Below are 21,630 nucleotides of genomic sequence, written 5' to 3'. Positions count from 1 at the left end.
CCAGACTTGTCAATTCTTAGAGTAAGCTGAACATTCTCATATTTTTAAGGTTCGACACCGTCTGGGTGTGTCCCAGGGAATCTTGGAAAACTTGTTTGTACCTATCGCAACTGTCGTCCATTGTCCAGAGACAAACCAGGGTAGGGTGTCGGCCTGGTATCGTTCTCTGCATCCCAGACAGAATTTTCCCGTGTTTTTGCGGAAATGCTCATCTTACACCCCGGGATGTATGATGACTCACGTGCTGAAATTTATTAATGAATGCGTAAATTCATACGCTATTATAATAAAATAGTGCTTAAAAGACAAGCATTTGTTTTATACTATTTCTTCTATTAATTGAAGATTACGGTATGGAAGAAAAAGAATCTTTCACTAGTTGAAGGTGAGGGTGGAAATATCCGGCCCTAGGGTAACTGTTTCGTTTTAACTCGGCAGAGCCTCGTTACCGCTTAAACTGTTACCCAAGAGCCAATATTTCCACCATTGAAAGATTCTTATATTCTCATTCTTTGTTGTGTAGAAGAGCGCGCATTTCTCACAACAAAATTACAGCAATGACAGTTCTGTATTTCTACAGTTTAACGCTATCCAAGTCAGTCAAGACTAAAAAGCAATTGTCTAAAACGATGAACATTTTGTGCTCTACAGCAATGTTTTTAATCACAGTCCGCATTTTCAGACACATCTGTCATGGATGACTGGAGTCAGCAGAAAATAGACAAAACAAATTACTTCCTAGGAAATAACGACCCGGAAGTGCTTCAGTTTCGGGTTTGCACCGTAGACCTCTCGTATCTGTTCGCACCTTGTCAGCATTTTCCGTCTAACTATAATCGAGGGGTACAGACTGCTCTGGTCTGTGATATACACGGATTTATTGCCCAACATTGATAGGCTATAGGCCTCCAATACCACCCACTCCCCGTCCATAGAGAAGTTTATCCCTTTCTTATATATGTTGATAATAAAAATAAAAGTGCAAAGTGAAATTTCGCGTAATATTTGCAGATTTGCAATTAAAGCTTAAGAGGCAATAAAATGAATATGAGAAACACTTAAAGTACGAAATTCAAACGATTGTATAATAACAGTCTCGATTATGTAATTTAAGTAAATGTGCAACAACTTTTACGCCCCAAGCACAACAGTCTTTTATACAGCATCATCAGCAACAGCAGCAGCAGCAAAAATATAATCATCATCGTCGGCATCGTATTCATCATCATCACCATCATTTTCATTTTCATCATCGTCTTCGTTACCATCACCGTTGTCGACTAGATAACCACTATCATTACCATCGTCGTCAGCATCATCAACGGCAGCATTTGTATTATCATCTTCATCGCAATCGTCATCATCATCACCATCATCAACATCTTCCTTCTCCTTCTTCTTATAATCAGTATCAGTATTGTCATCGTCATCATCATCATCATCATCATCATCAACAACAACAACATCTTCATTTTCATCATCGTAGTCTTCATCACCACCATCATCATCATCACCACCACCATCATCATCACCATCGTCGTCGGCGTCATCGTGGTCAGCTTCATCATCATCATCATCATTATCATCATCATCGTCGTGGTCAGCTTCATCCTCATCATCATTATCATCATCGCTGTCGTAGACATTGTTATCTAATGTTAACATGCTCTCAGTACTCTGTGTAGAACAGCGCCGTTTGACTGGTCTTGTAACAATGCAGCTACAAGCATCAATCTATTCATTCGTGTGTTGTTTTAAAAAATGTCGTTTTAATTTTCAGATAGTTTGATCTTGGACAAACTGATCTTTTTCCATCATAAAATGTTCAAACCCCTATCATAAAACTCTCATTAAGTTACCCGTGCAAGCTGTTTCAGCGTCCTTCACTTTCCACCAGCAGGCCAAGGCTATACAAAACACCCGATAATGAATCCGTACTAAAGTAGGGGAATTGTACACCATTTTTCGGTCGAAGCGTTTTGTGAAAGCAGTATAATATAGCCGCATTATAGCTTTTATGCATTCTCGCTTGCCACATGTTCACGATGTTGTTAATAAAGAGCAGATGGGTATTTAACTTGAACTACTTATTTTCAATGGTAGTTTGTCTATAAAGAAAGGACGTTTAAGGCAGCCAAAATATTCTATATACTTCAATGCTTTGAAACAACCTCTTGTTTAAGTGTTCACTGATCTTGTTATTTTGGATATACTATGGATAAACGTATGTACATTTTAATACAGTTAGAAAAAAAATACAACCCGGTATCAAATAACATTCTGTTCAAACTTTGATGTTTCTTTTTAAATGCAGTCAGGTAAGACCGATGTTTTAAATTCAAAGTTACTGTCATATAAATGAAAGTGTAAATTGTACTATATTCTAAACATTTAAATTTGCGTTTTTTTTTCACGGCTGCAGTAAACATACTAATGACTCTGTTAAAGTAGTCTTCGAAGCAGATTAGCGTCAGAATATTATAATGTTTGTTTAATTGGTAAAAGAAACTGACACACTGAAAATTTCAAGTGATTTGAACACAAATTGATGAAAATATTGGCATTTTACTGAATTTTCCAAAATAATTCCTAGTTCAAATTTTATACTGAAACAAAATAACTAAATGAGATAATTTCTGTAACATCTCATGTACAAAATTACACCCAAATATTGTTTATGAGATGATTAATCTTACTGGGATAAAACAACCCCTTAGGCCCTTTAGAATATGAGAAAACAGCCTAAACGTGAGCGGATGCACGCAAACTATGAAATATGATGATAAAATAAGCCAGTTGAGATAAAAGTGCATTAGATACATTTCAGCTGCCGTTTAATTTCATCATTACTTTACTGCGTGACTAACGCTTAAAAGAGCAGTAAATTACACATGCTAGGCAGTAAATTACATAGAGATGGTACCTACCCAAATAAATCAAAGGGGGGCAACTCTGAATTGGCCAATAAACTGAAGCCAACATTAAACATTGATCAAAAGTGAAAGAAAAATCAGATAGGTCCTTTTTCAAACAACTTATCAGGCAGACAAAATATGACCTACATTTGTTTTAATCCCTTTGTATTCAATATACAATTTGCACGCTTTTCTCATGACTTACACTGACAGTTATTTTGTAAGTTGTAGTGAGGCCCTGATAGAAAGTTTAGTAATGCATGAAGATTATATAGAATAATGCATACATTCCTTTGAAGAAAATTAACGACATTAAGAAACGTTATTAAGTTTTGATCTTTTAGCCAAAATTGTTTATTTATTGTTCTCAATGGTGATACATTGGTTTACACAACATTTATATATCAAAATGTAAAATGTATATATCCAACAATGAGAAATAACAAAAAAAGCAATCTGACTAAAGTACATATCCTATTAAGCTACGCATAGGATCTGACAACGAGCTATTGATGGCCTCGTTCTGACAACCCTTCCGCTAGCCAATCAAAAGTTAACTTACAACATTTTGCAAGCTTTAAAAAGCCTTGGTATTTGATATTAACAATTTTTATGTAGAAAACTGTCAGATAGCCGGTTAGCTCAGTCGGTAGCGCATTTGCTCTGTAAGCGAGAGGTCCAGGGTTCGAGCCCTGGATTAATTACAAATTTTTCTTACTCTTTGACATTCGAACAAGTTGTCTGATTGGTTCAAACAAAAATAGATTTGCGAAAATAAAAATAGCAATCTTGGAAATCCAAAATATACAGAAGACGAATGTGAATGGGTCGTTCTCAGATCTTCGTTTAGAAGATCAAGTACTTTAGTCAGATTGCAAAAAAAGTTAAATTGGTAACACAAAAATTCATTGTCGTCAAATATAATTACAATGTTTTAAGGTAGTGGTTGTAATTACTACATGTTAAGGTAGCTGACAGGTAATGATGACTCTATGTAATGTATTTTAAGCAATTCTCAATTTAAACATTCTCTGGAGGGAACTAGCACGATCATTTGCTTTCCTTGAAAAACGAATAAATGCTGAAAAAGCATATGGAGATTACTCTATTTGATAATTTTCGTTACATGTCAGCTACCCTAAACAAACTAAAAGGTGTTTTATTTATTGTTGAAAACAAAGTAATCGGATAATTTCAGATATCAACATTAATTTAAAACTTATACTGTTTACACAACTTGAAAAAAAGGTTTTTGTTGGGGCCTCTCATTTACAAATATATCAACAATTATCACCTGAATTGAGTGCATTCATGAGTGGAAAATAGTGATGGTAAAATGGTGTAGGGGTTTGTTTACAATATAAAATCTTTAATAACTTCTTTAAGGTACATTTTTGGTATGGTTTTGGTAAGCTTATAATAAAGAGCATGTCATTCTCTTCCACTCAGCATTTTTCCAAGTGTTTCAGACTCTTGGCTAGTCTTGGAATTTGACTTTATTAAAAGACAAAAGGAAGTTCAATATAGGCTCTTTCAAAATGTTGAAAGTAGAGTAAACTTACCTTATACTCTATTGAATTTATTTAGCTGTGGGAGCTTTTGATATAGACTATAATTGGGGAAGTCCTAAAATCTTTGAAAAACGGTCAATACAAGAGTTGTCCATTTTGCTTCAGATATTTTGAGAAAGTCATTTTTTAGATATCAAATATTTCTATTTTTGACATGGAGAAGAGGAAAACCATAAATATATTTAGAAAATTGGTGCACTTAGCTATCATTTCACTCTAAAAAAAATCTATAAAGATGAATTTGAATTTTTTAGGTACCATCTCTAAATTACACATGCTAGTTTATGATATATATTACTACATGACTCCTAAAGTATTGCCGGTCTATAATTTATGTTGTTGACTAGTCTTTTAATCAAATCTTGAAAATATTAAAAATCTAATGGCAATTAATAAACCGTGAGTACACGTGAAGCACCCATAATGTGGACATCGGTTTACGCCGGTTATTTATTTTATTTTGTGAAGCAGAGGTCATTTTCGTAGTCCGAAACCTTTCCATATATATCACATCCCAAAATGTTTATAAGCTAGCTAGATTTAAGCTATTTCATTTTGACTGTCAGTTATCGTTTTGTCACGATATCAACTGTAAAACAACATAAACCAAATCTACCCGAAATATGTTTAAATATATGCACTAAGTTGTTGCCACATGGTGTCCCTTGCACCAGCCCATTCCCACATCCTCTGCCTCAGCCATCACCCCCACTCCCAATCCTCTTTACAGCCAAACATTCAAGTGTCATTGAGTGCTACCACAGAGATTAAAGAAAAAATCATTCGGACTCCCCTGTAATGTGGCGGAAATAAATCGACGCATTATTTCCATACTTTCATTAAATCCTTAAGGAATTTATTTCTTCTTAGTGGTATCAAGATATTCCAAGAGATTTTCGGAAATGGTAAACAGCAAATGAAGGCAAGGCGACTTTTGTGAGAAAATGAATGCACATTTTGATACAGAGAACTATCCTGGGTCGATATTTTTGTCATGTTGCCCTGAGTAATTCACTTGATCTGTGGATTATGAAAGCCAAGAATATCTCAAGAAATTCTCAATATGGCATAGGAGTATTGTACAGTTGTTGAGTGGGCAATTTTGTTAGTCATTTCATATAACCACATGACGTGTTTCTCGACCTATTTTCAGCTGTCATGCCAGCTACAGAGAGACGTAACGACGAAAACTCCTTCAACGTGCATTACATGCAGATGCAGGTAGGTTTTTTTTTTCTCTTTGATATAAGATTTAGTAGTTTAGTATCACGAAATTCACGCGTCTTATTTTTTTTTTATATAAAGCTTACATTTTGTACTTTGTGGGACGTTCTGTTCAAATAAGAAGCAAATGTACTGATATAATGTTTATAAATCTCATTTACTTTTTACATATCTTTAATAATAAAATGCGGAATATAAAATTCATATTTTCTGAGTAATCTACCAGCAGATACATTTGGTATTTCTGCTAAACGCCGTCAACTATAGATTTTTCTCCATAGGAAAATGATTTCTTATCCGTGAAATTATGAAAAAAGTCCTATACTTACCGAATTTAAATGAGCCGTGCCATGAGAAAACCAACATAGTGGGTTTGCGACCAGCATGGATCCAGACCAGCCTGCGCATCCGCGCAGTCTGGTCAGGATCCATGCTGTTCGCTTTCAAAGCCTATTGGAATTTGAGAAACGGTAAGCGAACAGCATGGATTCTGACCAGACTGCGCGGATGCGCAGGCTGGTCTGGATCCATGCTGGTCGCAAACCCACTATGTTGGTTTTCTTATGGCACGGCTCAAATGCTTTATACGATTTCTAAAACTCATCTATGTGCGAGTTAGGATTTAATACCACATTAGAGCTTCCTGCAAATGAAAAATAATTATTCTTTGTGATAAACCTAATTAGTAATAGAGTTTTTCGTGAATAAATGCTTTTTAAAATACAGATTAAAGCTGTACATCATTCTATAGGTCTAGTGTGCGTGTGTGTGTGTGTGTGTGTGTGTGTGTGTGTGTGTGTGTGTGTGTGTTTAATTCTCGAAATACATGTATCTTTATTAGATCTCTAATATCAATTTTATGACAAAGATTTTTACCCATCGTGAAATACATGCTTCTTCAGTTTTGAGGAAAGTTATTTTACCCTTTTTTTGCGAGGAAATATCGCCTTTATGCATAGTAAAAGCCTGACTGCACATGTTGCGCAATGTGACAAAGACATTTTTTCCGAGCTAAATATTATTTCTGACTCGATAATATTCTGCTTGATGTTCAACAAGTTTTTATTTAGGAGTAATGTAGCTTAAAATCATTGTGATCTTTGTGAAATCATGACATCCAAGTTGTTTAAACGATGCTATTTTGTTAATATACCTTTTGTTATTGATGGCAGATCGGGTGTTCAGTTTCGCAGCAAGGACGCCATTTGATATCATTGCATTTAAATTCCTGTACAAAATTCTAACACGACCTGATTTATTTACATGCTAAACAAGACAGACTTAAACTATGGCATTATGTAACAAAATCATCGTTTGTAAGCATTCAAAACTATTTTGCCATACATTCAAACGTCAAAGTGACGTGCTGATAACAAAATAAGAGGTTAATTCACGTCTGCAGTGTGCTTTCTTGCCATAATGGAACATTTCTAGTTTAACAAGTGAATGAAGTATTACAATGCAATACAAAGTCCCCTACTGGAAGGCACCTAATTTTCTCTATTGCAGTATAACATAATGAACTGATATCTGTCAATGATGTATAAACAATATTGTACTATATATACAATATAATATAACAAAGCACTTGGATTAAAATTTGCATATATAAAAACGTACAGTTGTTTTCATTTGGAATTTTTTTGGCCGATTATACAAAAAGTTATCATAAAAGTTATTCATAGTAACAACAAAGTGAAATTAATCCTAAAAAAAAAAAAAATTCTATAAAATGTAAGTTCACAAGAAAATCTTTACCAGGTAGAGATAGATCAAAATACACCTAAATATTGGATGTAACATGCATGTTGTACCACAGAAAAGTTGTCTCGATTTTTCCCTACGGCCAGTAATAAAAAAGTTACAATGTAATCTATTTATAGTAACAACAAAGGGACGTAATTCTAAAAAAGTGTGCCTCATGGTGGTGAACATTTGTGCCAAGTTACATCAAAATCTCTCCATGCATGAAGAAGAAATGCTCCGGACAAAGTCATTCTTGAATTTGACCTTTGACCTCTAAGTATGACCTTGACCTTAGACCTAGCAACCTGGTTCTGGCGCAAGACAATTTGTCTCATGGTGGTGAACATTTGTGCCAAGTTACATTAAAATCCCTCCATTCATAAAGAAGAAATGCTCCAGACAAAGTCATTCCTGAATTAGACCTTTGACCTCTAAGTATGACCTTGACCTTTGAGCAAGGGCTCCGGGATTTGCGCATGACACGTTGTCTCATCATGGAGAACATCTGTGCCAAGTAATATTGAAATCCCTTAATGACTGACAGAGTTATGGACCGGACACGAAACAGACCCTGTTCATGCCATGTTAACATTCGACTACTAAGTGTGACCTTCACCTTTGAGCTAGGGGTCTGAAAGTTGTCCATGACACATCGTCTTATTATGACGTACAATTTTGCCAATTGATATTAAAATCCCTTCATGGATGAGAGAGTTATGGACCGGACAGGAAAAAATCCCTGTTGACCTTTGACCTCCAATTGTGACCTTGACCTTTGAGTTAGGAGTGCGGGTTTTGCGCATGACACGTCGTCACATCATGGGGAACATTTGTGTCAAGTAATATTAAAATCCCTTCATAGATGAAAGAGTTATGGACCGGACACGAAACGGACCCTGTTCATGCCATGTTAACATTTGACTACTAAGTGTGACCTTCACCTTTGAGCTAGGGATCTGAAAGTTGTGCATGACACATCATCTTATTATGAGGTACATTTGTGCCAAGTGACATTAAAATCCCTTCATGGATGGGAGAGTTATGGACCGAACAGGAAAAAAGCCCTGTTGACCTTTGACCTCCAGTTGTGACCTTGACCTTTAAGCTAGGGGTCCGGGTTTTGCAAATGACACGTCGTCTCATCATGGGAAACATTTATGCCAAGTAATAATAAAATCCCTTCATGGATAAAAGAGTTATGGACCGGACACGAAATTGCGGACGGACGGAATGATAGAATGACGGAATGACAGAATGACGGAAAGACGGAATGACGGAAGGACGGAAAAGCGCATTACTATAGTCCCCGAAACTGGTTTTCAACCAGTAGGGGACTAATAATGGCCCGACGACTTTAGCATGTGGACCATCGTTCAACTAAGTGTGCCACTGAGGCCAAATGGAACTCTTCACTCATTTATTGACCTTTTTATCATATAAATTGCTACATGACGCCGACGTCAGAACGCGCTGACGTTCCGTCAGAGACTTACATGTTATTAGCAAAAGAACCAATGTAACTTGGGCACGTTAAATTTTAAGGTAAATTTGTTACAGCCTAATAAAACCACATAAAACAGGCAAATGTTTGTTGATCCATTTCGTCAAGGAAGTAGATTTCATGTTAGAATAGAAATAATATATCTAAAACTACGGAAGTTCCGTGGTGACAAGTTTGTGTTTTATATCTCGTGACAACGAGATACTATCTCGATCCCATTAGGTAGGACAGTAGTAAATAAATTTGCTATATAATCTATATCAAAAACCGATCTTCTGAGAGCTACCACACATAGACCGGCCCATTGAAAAAGAATTACTAACCCTATGTTCACAAGCGACGTATAAATCATGTAAAGTCAACAAGAAAAGTATAGGCCATAAATCTTATAAAAGACAGTTCAATACAATGGAACAACTTACAAACTGACAACTGAAGTATGAATATGGACAGATAAGTAATAAGTTCTGTTTGCATTTATAAAAATGCAAAAAAAATCTTTAGAATGCCATTGAAACTGTCAGGTATAGGTCCTCAATGAAATAAAAACTGAAACCGACTTAATGAAACACGAAAATGCCACTTTAACTGGGAAAACAATTTAGGATTAACTTTTACAGACAGTGTATGTCTCTCACTCACATAAGTTACTCTCTCGTGGCCAAGAGATGAAAAACCCACACTCGTGCCCTTGGAGCTTCCCTTAATATCATTTTCTTTTGAATAAAATCATTGTGATTCAGATGCTTATTATTATACAACTCAGGATGCGCCATCGTAATGTTACTCCTTTACATCTGATTATTCGATGACAAGATCACTTTTATGGTTAAAGCTTATTTTATTTCTTTTTGTACAAAACATGCAGAAAATGTAAATATTATAATTGAAAATAAATCAGCAAACAAACAAAAGAAAGAATAAACACGTGTGTTAATAAAGTTGATATCAAAAATGTATTGTATAGCGTTATATTGCCGTATTTCTTGAAGGTCCAATACTAAGGAAGGTGAACATTTTAATTTCTTTTAAAAAGCACAGAAACTATTTCATTTTATTGGAAAATGAAAGTTGGTATGTAGAAATTCGAAATAAATCGCAATATATGTACAATTATTTTTCTATGAAGTATGAAGAAAGTTAAAAAGACCTGGGGGTCATTCTGTCGATTCATTGAAATTTCAACACAATACACATACATTTCCTTGAGTTCCAAAGATCTTCTGTAAATTTTGACCTGCCAATCTTCATTATTTAGTGTCTTGCAGAAGTCTATGCACTGGGTATGAAAAAAATTGCCAACTCACTTTCCCTTAGTAATGGACCTTTAAAGGGCAAGGAATGCCTGAAATATGAAAGCCATGCTCAAGCCTTTCAAAAAGCTGAAAGAATTTTTAAAATCGGACCACTATTGAAAAAAAATATAGCAGTTTGAAATTTAAGGAAATGGCTGATCGTGATCGTGACATCATTTACACACTGCTGAATTCTTTATTTAGCAAACAACCTTTTTTTATAAATCACTTTCTTATGTTGTTTGAGTCTAAGATGTTAAACATGGAAATTTGTTTTATTATAGCTTAAAAAGTAGAGAATTTTACAGAAAGAAGTAAATACAGTTCCAATATGTATGTAGAAATTTGATAAATCCGCCATTTTGTTTTTTGTTGCCATGGAAACAAAATGGCCGCCATTTTCATCAAATATTTAAATAGTCATAACTTTTTCATCTTTGAGTTGATTTTGAAAATTCTTTCACTTCTTTAAATGATTTAAGAAATCCTAGCAGATGAAATTAACATATAAACATCGTTGACTTTCCCTTTAATCAATAAAGTTTGATTAAATTTTAAACAAAAACTTATAATTAAAAAAAACTAACTGTTACGCAAAACTGTTAACGGAGTATTTATTCTATCAACGTTCTATTTTCATGTATTTTGATACCACTCAGTTCAACGTGTAAAACATTTTTGTAGAGTCATGTAACTTAAAATTAATACTTGAATTCTCTTTTAATATTAGATTTGATAATTTTCTTTCATGCTATTCACAGTACTAATGTAACTCTTCTAAAAGTCTCAACTGTTTAAAACATATGTCTTGATTTTTCTTTCATTCCGAAGAGAGATTCGATGGAGTCCGTCTGCTCGGTCTACAGCTTTTCGTCTGGTTCTCTTCCATCCCATTTCCGGTCTCTAAGTCCAAAACCAGACGTTCGAGTTACCATAGAAACGGATGACTATAAACCGCCTTCTAGATTCAGCACACGGACAGTATACATCATTCTTGCCGCCATTTTTATTGTGTCTTCTTCAATTGCCGTGACAGTAGCAGTGCACGAGATACAACGTGTAATACAAGAGGAGTCAGCGGCTATCCTCACGGTAAGTGGTTTTATTATGTCGGGTTGTCATATATTTTTTTCATATGATGTTCTCACAGATTAACGGTGTTCCAAACTTCTCGTCAATATTGTATCAGCTCATAACAAAACAAAAAAATGTTTGTTTCCGGTATCCCGACCTACCCTAAATTGTTGCCTGACCCTAAATGTTAGAGAATATTTTCTTTCAACTTTTTAACAAAAGGTTGCAAAACTGCACTTTTTATGCTTTAAACATGGCCAGTGATATTAGAAATCAACTTATTGATGCTCTTAAGGCATAACCCACTTTCTTGTATTCATTTTTTGACACAAAAATGATTTCCGAAAAGTCTCCCTTAATAAAAAAATATTACAAAAAAAATTTCGACCTACCTACCTTAATTTCTTTGAGCATGTTACCTGAAACAAAGATTTTTTTAGGCCTAACTAACTTACAACACATGAAACAGTTAAGGAGAAACAGACTGATTTTCAGTTTTCAAATTTTGTTAATTCGTAGGTCTATAATGATGAGGAAAATGTATGTTGTTTTTTTTCAAACAGTTTACATTTCATGAAATTACAGAAACGGAAAATAGAAGTATAATGGCTCACACGTGATTCCTCTCATCCCACAGAACCGCTAAAATCACTTTAGCGCCGCAGTTTATTACAGAGGACTGTTTGTATTGATTCAAGGCTAATCTGAAACAAAATTCAAATTAAGAGCAGCTTGTTTTCTTCCAAGAAATTGCTTTTGTGCATGTTAACAACATTGGTTTATGTTTGCTGCCACACTTTCACGCGAAATGAGGCACACGAATTATTACCACTTTTCTGACGAAAACAAGACTTTAAAAATAACGAATGATAACTTGATCTTCATTCGTGAAGTAACAGAAGGCCGCCGTTAATTTCATCTAACGCCTGACACACAGGACTCAGCATTTTGTTATTATTATAAGTTGTATAATTACATGGGTTCGTGTTGTATTATTCAAGACATGTTTACTAGGCTGATATGTCAAAAAGCTGAAAATTGTGAATGTTGAATTTTAGATGTCATGTGATAAAGCGCTAAATCAAACCACTGACTCCAGACCAGAAATAAAATGCCTCTGTACCCCTAGGTTCTTATAAAATATCTAGGGGTAAGGTATAACATGTACAGAGGCATTTTCATTCTGGTGCCAGAGAAGCAAAATCACTACTTTTCATCAAAATTTCGTATAAAATATACCTATGGAGACATTTTGTTTTTCGATTCCAGAGTTAGGTCCATGTTTCGGGGAAAAATGTTCGAACATCACCAAATCATAGAAAGAAAGCATTGTTTTACATGAAAACTAAACAACACATAAAACATGTATTTTATTCTACAAAACTATGCCATGTATTGAATTTCGGAAAGGGTCTGCATGAAGGGGCCACACTTCTGGACAGTTCAGCGCCTTTAAATACTCACCATTTTTAAAAAGCTGTTACATATCTTCATTTTGATGCATTTGCAACAATGTACCAGTGTTTAAACTTAATATAACTATGAAAACATCGTTTTTGACAATTGTTTACATTTATTTCTTTACAAATGACATTCTTTTTTTTTTAAACGTGGAGACAGCTCCTTTATAATATTTTAAGCATCCAATTCTATGGGACAGAACTGGACAGCTAAGTTGTTTGTCAAGATGTTGTCTGTTTAGTAAAAAATTCTGTTATTTTGTGATATACTGCTAAACCTAAAGGTTACACGCGAGTAAATAATTTCCGTCCCTTATGTCGGTATTCTTCTGTCGTTTTTTACAGGTTATAACACACTAAATATTTGTTGTTCTTTATTCTATATAAAATTGACCTATTTCCAATGGCCGCAGCACACATCAGGACCCATTTTAAATGTCTGTAACCTACATTTTCTTGAAGAATATTGTCAGTGCTAAATAAAAATCAAAAGAAAAGTGGGGGTCATGTTTGATGCAAGAAAAATAATTTCAGTCAAACACACAAACTGCAAAATCAGCTAAGAAATGAGACCTCAAATTATACTGGTGGTGTATGATCAATGAAAATTGTCTTGTTGTTATTTCATTATGAAAATGCTACCTACATGTCAAGCATAGATCTGTCATGTGATGTAAGCAAAAGAAAATGCAAAGAAAATAAGGAATATAGCTCTACAGAGCAAACAAAAACCCCGAGGACCATTTGTATCCGCCATTATGCGCCATTTTTTTATTTAGTGTCTGTATCATTGTATGCCTATATGGCTTTCCGTACCAGTCGGACGGAATTGTACACCGAGAGAACGTAATGGAACGGAAATTACCGATTGTCGTCAGCTGAATCTATATATTTTAGAACAGACAAATGTGACAAAATATATCTAGTTTTTATCATAAACGAGACAAATGGTCAGACGTATGCTATTCTGGGGCATCTGTTACCATGGTTACGGATTTAGCAAACATTTTCTATCTATATATTCATAAGAACTGATCTTTTGCATTCAAGATATGATTCCGTATCAACCCATTTGAATAAAGCGTTCACAGCATCAAAGCCAAATACATCAAAGAAATGTCGGCAAATATCAAGATCAAGATTAGAATTACAATAGGATGAGTGACTAGGAAGACAGGGAAAACAAAAAAAATCGCAACAAGCAATATTCTTTTTGTTTCGTTCATGAAATCAACAACATTGTTGATCCTGAATCGCCGTTTCCTTTAAAAAGTTTAAAAGTATCCATTTGCATTTTTAAAAGCAACAACTTTTTTAGCATTTTCGTAGCTTTCATACATTCTGATGGGGATTTCTTTAGCAAACTTTATAGTGGGTTGTGGCATAATTAAAGTTAGGTGATTCATTTCAGAACTGCTGTTTTAATCGTTTTTATTACTTTATTACAATATTACCGCCCACCCCTAGCCCCTTCTTTTTTTATTAGTTTATGCATATTTATTATTACTTACTTAGTACTTGCTTCACAATCGACCTAAAATAAATTAGTAGAAACTAAACTTATGTATCTTAGCTCAGTTGCAATGAATGCTTCAGGTTTAGTTTGAACCACTCTCGAGCCGCTTCATGAAGAAACCGGCACTTGCGTAATACCAGTATGAGAAGGCGTGTTCATGTCCCCAGTTGGCCTGTATGCTTGACAATGTTTGAAAAACGATGTTTCTTTCTATTGATTTCGGCAATGTATTCTGTTCAACTGCCTCATTTGACAGCGATTACCATACATCTTACATACAGATATTCTGATTAACTGTTTCTAGCCTTCGTCACGCGACATATGAGCCAGTCCCTTTAATGTTTAGAATTGCGCATTGAGAAACACTGACACTTGTTTCGTAAAGTAATATACATGTTTTACATGCTGTTCAATTTTCATGTTAAACAACTCTTTCTTTCTATGATTTGGTGTTGTTTGATTTTTGTTTCCCAAAGCGTATTTCTAAGCCTTTACATTTATTCGAAACAACATGAACGGAGAAGTGCAGTGATCAATATACCAAAACACTTTGTGAAGGATGTTTTCAACATAATTGAACCGCACAATGAGAAAAGCTACATAGCGCATTTGCGACCAGCATGGATCCAGACCGGCCTGCGCATCCGCGTTGTCTGGTCAGGATCCATGCTGTTCGCTTTCAAAGCCTATTGCAATTAGAGAAACAATTAGCGAACCGTTAGCGAACAGCATGGATCCTGACCTGACTGCGCGGATGCGCAGGCCGGTCTGGATCAATACTGGTCGCAAATGCACTATGTTGCTTTTCTCATGGCGCGGCTCAATTGTTTTATGATTAAATCAGAGATATCTGTCTATCCATAAAATATGATATAATATATTATAAATTTTGCGACAAGATTAATTTTGTATTTATTCATTTCAGAATTACAAGTATTTGAACGGTACAGAAGTTGACGTGACGACAGCTGCTGACGTAGGAACTATCGATAAAGGTACATCCTTTTCTAAAATAAATATGTAAAGACAGACTCTCTTAAATATGTATAGATAAAGAACAATATATCAATGCCTTCAGTCAGTTCCTCTATATTCAACTTAAGCATTTTGTTTCTGTGAAGAAGTTGTAAATATATATAAAAAAAACGTGTACATTTTCATATATTTTCATTTGAACGCGTCAGTATTGACGTAACTTCGACATAAATTCTATTATTTGGCGTCATACAGTCCCCGAGAGAACGTGCCATCATATTTGATCTATTGCTCTATATAACAGACATTGAGAATAGAAATGATTATAAGGCTGATCACTACCAAATAGAATGTAAGCCTCCGCATGTCACAAGTGGTCCAAATATAAATTACTAATGTTTTTTCCTTTCCTAGTGCATTTTCTCGGCAGCAACGTGCTTACTTTTACCCTACCGCGTTTCATTGGCGGCGTCAGAATTTAATGTCTCGAAAAGAGAAATTGAAAGAAGCGAAAAGTAGTAAATTCAGCGGGCTGTAGTTTTCTTATATAAAAGTTAACACCCCCTTTTCTTTTCGTTTTCTAAAGTAGCGATCCAGTTCTTTATGGGAAGATAAGTCTCTGAAAATCTGATATGCTTGAAAATGTCGAAAAACCGTTATGAAGTAAGTGGATTTTATATGAAATAAGGAACAGCTGGATTTAGTGGTGTTCAGCCTATAACAAAACTGTGTTATTACGCGCACAGAATAACTCACTAGATACTTACGCACTTCTTAATTATTCCGCGGGACGTGTTACTTCCCGTGGTTTAATTTTATATTTACGTGAAGTCTACCTGCGCCATGAAATAGTGATTCCCTTTTTCATCCACTAATAGATATATTAGAAACAAAGTGAAATATATCAGAACCATGTTTTAATATATGAAACACTTCGAATCGGTACGATTCGTAGAAAAAATCGCAACAGTACAACACCGTATTGCCGACTTCATGTATTTGTGAGACTCGAGATACTGATCATCGAAATTTACAGAGAATTATGACTGCGATATAGGTTACAGGCAGTCAGTACTTTGCAGCGGAGATCATGGTTGTGATTGTACTTTGTGGTGATTAATTTTTTTTTCTTCTTAAATTTCCAGCAACAAAGACGACAAACACACCTCTACCGAGTCCACAATTCGTGGACCCGAGAACACATTGTTTAAAAAGGTGCACGGTATACGGGAAGCCAAAGTTCGAGTCCAAATGTGAGTCTGGTGTCTGCATGTGCAAAGGCAAAGACTTTCAACAAAACACGTGTTTACGTAAGTAGATGAATAGCATTGCGCAAAGTGTGTTTATGACGTTAGTAACGTGTACAATGCATTATCCCGTTAGTTACGTGCACAGTGCTTTATGACGTTAGTAACGTATACAATGCATTATCCCGTTAGTTACGTGCACAGTGCTTTATGACGTTAGTAACGTGTACAATGCATTATCCCGTTAGTTACGTGCACAGTGCTTTATGACGTTAGTAACGTGTACAATGCATTATCCCGTTAGTTACGTGCACAGTGCTTTATGACGTTAGTGACGTGTACAATGCATTACCCTGTTAGTTACGTGCACAGTGCTTTATGACGTTAGTAACGTATACAATGCATTATCCCGTTAGTTACGTGCACAGTGCTTTATGACGTTAGTGACGTGTACAGTGCGTTTTTGCGTTACTAACATCCATTATTTATTTATTCTGTTGGGTTTTACGTCGCACCGATACAGTTATTGGTCATATGGCGACTTTCCAGCTTTGATGGTGGAGGAAGACACCAGGAGCCCCTCCTTGCATTATTTCATCACGTGCGTGAACCTGGGTAGAACCACCGACCTTCCGTAAGCCAGTTGGATGGCTTCCTAATATGGAGAATTCAATGCTTCGAATGAGGCTCGAACCCACATCGATGAGAGGCAAGTGATTGAAGTCAGCGACCTTAACCACTCGGCCACGGAGGCCCCTTACCAACATTCAAAGTGCGTTGTAGTAGTGTATTATCGCGTCAGTTTCACAGTGCGTTATTGCGTTAGTTCCGTGCAGATGTCGTTCTCACGTTAATTACATGCGAAATGCGTCATAGCGTTAGTTACATGCACAGTGCATTATATCATAAGTTGTACAGTGCGCCATCGCGTTACTTAGGTTAAGCATTAAGTTTCAAAAAGAACAGTCTGCTACAACAAGAAACAAATAAATTTCTCTAAATAACGATTTAATGCTTTAGTAGATTTAACTACATGTATTTTAAAACAGCAGAAACTTTGAATCCAAAATCAGTTTCACAGAAGCAGACGAGAATTGATTAGATCAAAAATAGAACTCCACAGCAAAATCGGATTTTTGTTTGTTTTGATCTACTAGTTGTTGATGTAACAATGCAAATTATCTACAAAATACTGTGCATAGTCTGAAAACGAAAGATAATTCCTGTTAATGTGACTTAATAACTATAATTTTCGCAAGCCTGAATAATTATCTTAATTATAACGTGACATGCAATTTTGATTCCATCTTATGAAACATAAAATTTGTTTTTCTTTCAGCGTCCTTGAACGGGTGCGTTATAACCAAAGAAATCCACTCTCGATACACATCAATATGGAACTCACCAACGACCGCCTTCCACTGCAGTAATCATACCGGAAACACCGAACATGACGTTTACGTCATCGGTATCTATGGTAACCATTTCTCAGAATCGACAGTGGTAGACGTAGAGAGCACAGGCGTTACAAAGGCGTTGACAATTGTGCTTGGAAGTCACTACCCAGTGAGATGGAAAGTGAAACACACAAATGCACCCATTACGGAAATTGTTATGGTAAGAAAACATATAATTCCCAAATTTCATACAAGTACTAAACAGTAGTAACGTTAACACGAACTTTAACACGAACAACACGTAAGATATTTGTCGTGTTTTCGTGTTGTCGGGGCGAAAACAAGAAATCTTTACAAAAAAGGTATTTGCCCTGTTTTCGTTTCGGCGGGGCGAAGTTGCGACAACACGACGTATTCATACCCGCCAACTAGAAAACTCGATAGATAAATTTGTCGTGTCGACGCCCTGTTGTGTTTGTTGCCTCACCAACACAAAAACACGAAGATACGAAAACTCGATTTGGTCTTTGTCAAGTTATCGTGTCTTTGGGTTATCGTGTTCTTGCCTCGCCAACACGACATGGCAGAATCAGCCACCAGAAACAACCCCTATTTTTGTCAATTAATTGATCACTTAATGAATGCAATTAATAGGTACATTGTCACCTGGCACATATACCAGCAGTGAGACAATGATTTGAAAATCTCTGGCTGCTTGCCTTATGTCGGAGAAACGGCCGTGTTATAATACGATTCGAAAACGCAATGCTAAAGTGGCTATTAACATCGATTTATCAGACTTTCGTATGATAAAACGATGCGAAAACACAATAGGAAAGTACCATTTCTTGCATACTAGACGGGATTTCCGGTATTTTTCCGGTGCTGGAAAACTCCATCTTAGTGTAAGATGACTCTCGTGCTTTAAATGACGTATTACGAACTACATATATATGTAGAAGATTTATGTAGTAACTTACATTTTATTTCAAAAACGGAATAAAAATCCAATACCTTGACAATTCCTCTTTGTTCCTGATAGTAAATTTCTCGATTCACAACACGTTATTTTGTCAAAAATTCATAACGTTACGCTGCAACTGATAAAACAATACCTGAATTAAACATTGTTATTTGTCTTTGAAACGTCATGACGTCTTTCCTGTTTACGGACGTTGGTTTCCCGCGCTTTGTTTAAATACGCTGCTATAATAAAGAAATAGTTCTAAAAAGAAAGCCGTTCGATTGATTATATTTTTATTATTATTTCTTGATATTGGTAAGCAAGAAAAAGATTTTGTCACTGGTTATAGATGCAGATGGGAATATCCGGCTCTCGGGTAACTGTTTAGGCGGTAACTCGGCAGGAGGCCGTAAATTCCCATCTGCACCTTCAGCCAGTGAAAGAATCTTATAGTCATAATTGCATCATCGCATCATTATATCTGCATCTTTGAATCGTAAATTATAACATTATTGACCTTAACAATCTGCAGGGCGGAAAGGCAACATTTATTAGTTATTTGCCTGGCCAAAATGATGCTCGCAATGTACAAATAATGTTCAGCATTCATGAACTGCATGTTCAATCTATCCAATGGCATGTGCTTTTTTTCTTCATTTTATTTTCATTACTTTAAACAATAAGACAAAAATATCGCTATAATTTCTCAGTATTGTTTCAGATTTCTGACAGTAAGCTCTCTATGAGTGAATTGGAAGTATTCAATGAAGAGGATGTGTCGTCTGCTAAATCACCAACAATAAGGACAGAGTTTCTTCCGGTTGGTTACGGTGATGACCGATACCATTCGAACACTGCAGAAATGTTAAGAACTATCAGCCAAGTCGTTGGACCGATCAAATCATTCTTAGGAGCAAATTTTGCAGACAGAATTGTTCTGAACGTTGCATCGTGACAAACTTAATCATGTTAATAAGTTATGTGATCTAGTCATTTTATAAATGAATAAATCAGTGCTGGTACTACTTCCGGCGATATTTATTGCTTCCTGTATCACCCTGGACATTTCAAGAACAGCAGAAAGAATAATATACCGCAATTAACGATTTGAATTCTCCAAAAAACGCTTGGAACGAAATAGCATGGTCAGTAAATAAGTATCGGGCCGTAATGACTCGATGCCAAAATGTCCAGTCTTTCAGGAATGAATTTATAGTGGAAGTATCTTCAATCATCATTATTCTGGACTTCTCAGCTTACGCAAAATGTTTTACCGCTTGAACAGAATTTTTGTTATTGCTTTGCGAAGGACTGTGTGTGAAAAAAAAAAGTTTAAAGGTCCCTGTTCACGGATTGTCTTCAGGATAAGTTTGTCTGTACGTAGTCGTTTAATTTGAGATATTACTGATACTACTTAGTGTGCTTAGTGATAGATCTAAATATAGTATGATTTTCATTCATAAATGAAAGTCGCAAGTATTCTTTTTTTTTCATTTTCTAATGTACATCAAAAAAAAACTGTACATCAAATTCGCTATATTGAAACCGCATTATTTACAGATAAATACGCAATATTCCAAGATGGAGCTTTGTTATACATGAACACTTACGAAAAAAATGGAATATTGTTAGACCTGCCTTAGCGGCCACTTGTACGAAGCAGCTACTTGTGTTTTAAGCAGTCATCTTACTTCTTCAATCAATATTTCTAATTTCAACTTGCCCCAAGCAGCCACCTGCCGTAAGCCGCAGACATGGTCACTCTTTCGGCTGGCTGATTAATACAGTTTTGAATGTTTAAACAAATAGTCTTTTAAAGAACATGGCAGCCATTTTAGAGAAAATGACGTCATTGTTGTTGTTGTTTTTTTTTGTCACATAGAACGTAAGGAAAGAATGATGATGTCATTGGAAAGATCAGTGACGTCATCGTACTCAGAATGGCTGCCTTTGCTATATAAGTTAAGTTGGTCTGCAGTTCGCAGTTCGCGTTTCGAATTGCGAACTGCAAACTGGTCTGCAGTTCGCAGTTCGCGATTCGAATTGCGAACTGCAAACTGGTCTGCAGTTCGCGATTCGAATTGCAAACTGTAAACTGGTCTGCACTTAACGATTCAAATGTCAATGTGCAGTCTGATCTACACTGTCCTGCGCATTGCAGACAAGAATGCATTTAACGGTTGGTCTGCAGTTCGCGTTTCGACTTGCGAACTGCAAACTGGTCTGCAGTTCGCGATTCGTGTTGCGAACTGCAAACTAGTCTGCAGTTTACGATTCAAATTTCAACGTGCAGTCTAATCAACACTGTCCTGCGCATTGCAGACAAGAATGCATTTCACAGTTGATCTGCAGTTCGCGTTTCGAACATGCGAACTGCAACTGGTCTGCAGTTCGCGATTCGTGTGCGAACTGCAAACTAATCTGCAGTTTACGATTCAAATTTCAAAGTGCAGTCTGATCAGCACTGTCCAGCGCATTGCGGACCAGAATGCATTTAATAATTAGTCTGCAGTTCTCATTTCCAACTGCGAACTGGTCCGCGGTTCGCGTTCCAAATTGCAAACTGCAATCTTGTCTGCTGATTACAATAAAAATTTCAAAGTGCAGTCAGATCAGCACTTTCTTGCGCATTGCAGACAAGAATGCATTTCACAGTTGGTCTATAGTTTGCAGTTTGTGTTTCCAATTGTGAACTGCGAACTGGTCTGCAGTTCGCAGTTCGCAGTTCGCGATCTGAATTGCAAA

At 35.9% G+C, this 21,630-nt stretch overlaps 2 protein-coding genes across 3 annotated transcripts; one reads left to right on the top strand and one right to left on the bottom strand.

Annotated features, from left to right (window-relative positions):
- Positions 1 to 1,155: 1,155 nt before the first annotated feature.
- On the bottom strand, positions 1,156 to 1,665 carry LOC128548199 (prostatic spermine-binding protein-like). The gene is made up of 2 exons (XM_053522645.1): positions 1,546 to 1,665; positions 1,156 to 1,398 (listed from the first exon to the last, which is right to left on the bottom strand). The coding sequence occupies exons 1-2, from the start codon at positions 1,663 to 1,665 to the stop codon at positions 1,156 to 1,158; spliced, it is 363 nt and encodes a 120-aa protein (XP_053378620.1).
- A 319-nt stretch (positions 1,666 to 1,984) lies between these two features.
- LOC123527906 (uncharacterized) lies at positions 1,985 to 19,914 on the top strand. Of its 2 annotated transcripts, none has more exons than XM_045307637.2 (7): positions 1,985 to 2,069; positions 5,640 to 5,707; positions 11,084 to 11,344; positions 15,228 to 15,297; positions 16,423 to 16,587; positions 17,864 to 18,141; positions 19,607 to 19,914. In XM_045307637.2, the coding sequence occupies exons 1-7, from the start codon at positions 2,018 to 2,020 to the stop codon at positions 19,838 to 19,840; spliced, it is 1,128 nt and encodes a 375-aa protein (XP_045163572.2). In that variant the 5' UTR covers positions 1,985 to 2,017; the 3' UTR covers positions 19,841 to 19,914. The 2 variants fall into 2 exon arrangements, with proteins under 2 accessions (XP_045163572.2, XP_045163573.2); XM_045307638.2 differs by having other exon boundaries at positions 2,011 to 2,224.
- The last annotated feature ends 1,716 nt before the right edge of the window (positions 19,915 to 21,630 follow it).

This window comes from Mercenaria mercenaria, chromosome 14 (assembly GCF_021730395.1).
Source record: "Mercenaria mercenaria strain notata chromosome 14, MADL_Memer_1, whole genome shotgun sequence".
NCBI lineage: Eukaryota > Metazoa > Mollusca > Bivalvia > Venerida > Veneridae > Mercenaria > Mercenaria mercenaria.
The sequence above is the reverse complement of the archived record's forward strand: the minus strand, read 5'-3'. Positions and strand labels throughout refer to the sequence as shown.

Coding starts and splice junctions, on each gene's coding strand:
- LOC128548199 (XM_053522645.1), bottom strand. CDS start 1,665: ATGTTAACATTAGATAACAATGTCTACGACAGCGATGATGATAATGAT. Junction 1,399..1,545: donor ATGAAGCTGACCACGATGAC/GCCGACGACGAT, acceptor ACTGATTATAAG/AAGAAGGAGAAGGAAGATGT.
- LOC123527906 (XM_045307637.2), top strand. CDS start 2,018: ATGCATTCTCGCTTGCCACATGTTCACGATGTTGTTAATAAAGAGCAG. Junction 5,708..11,083: donor TGCATTACATGCAGATGCAG/GTAGGTTTTTTT, acceptor TTCATTCCGAAG/AGAGATTCGATGGAGTCCGT. Junction 11,345..15,227: donor AGTCAGCGGCTATCCTCACG/GTAAGTGGTTTT, acceptor TATTCATTTCAG/AATTACAAGTATTTGAACGG.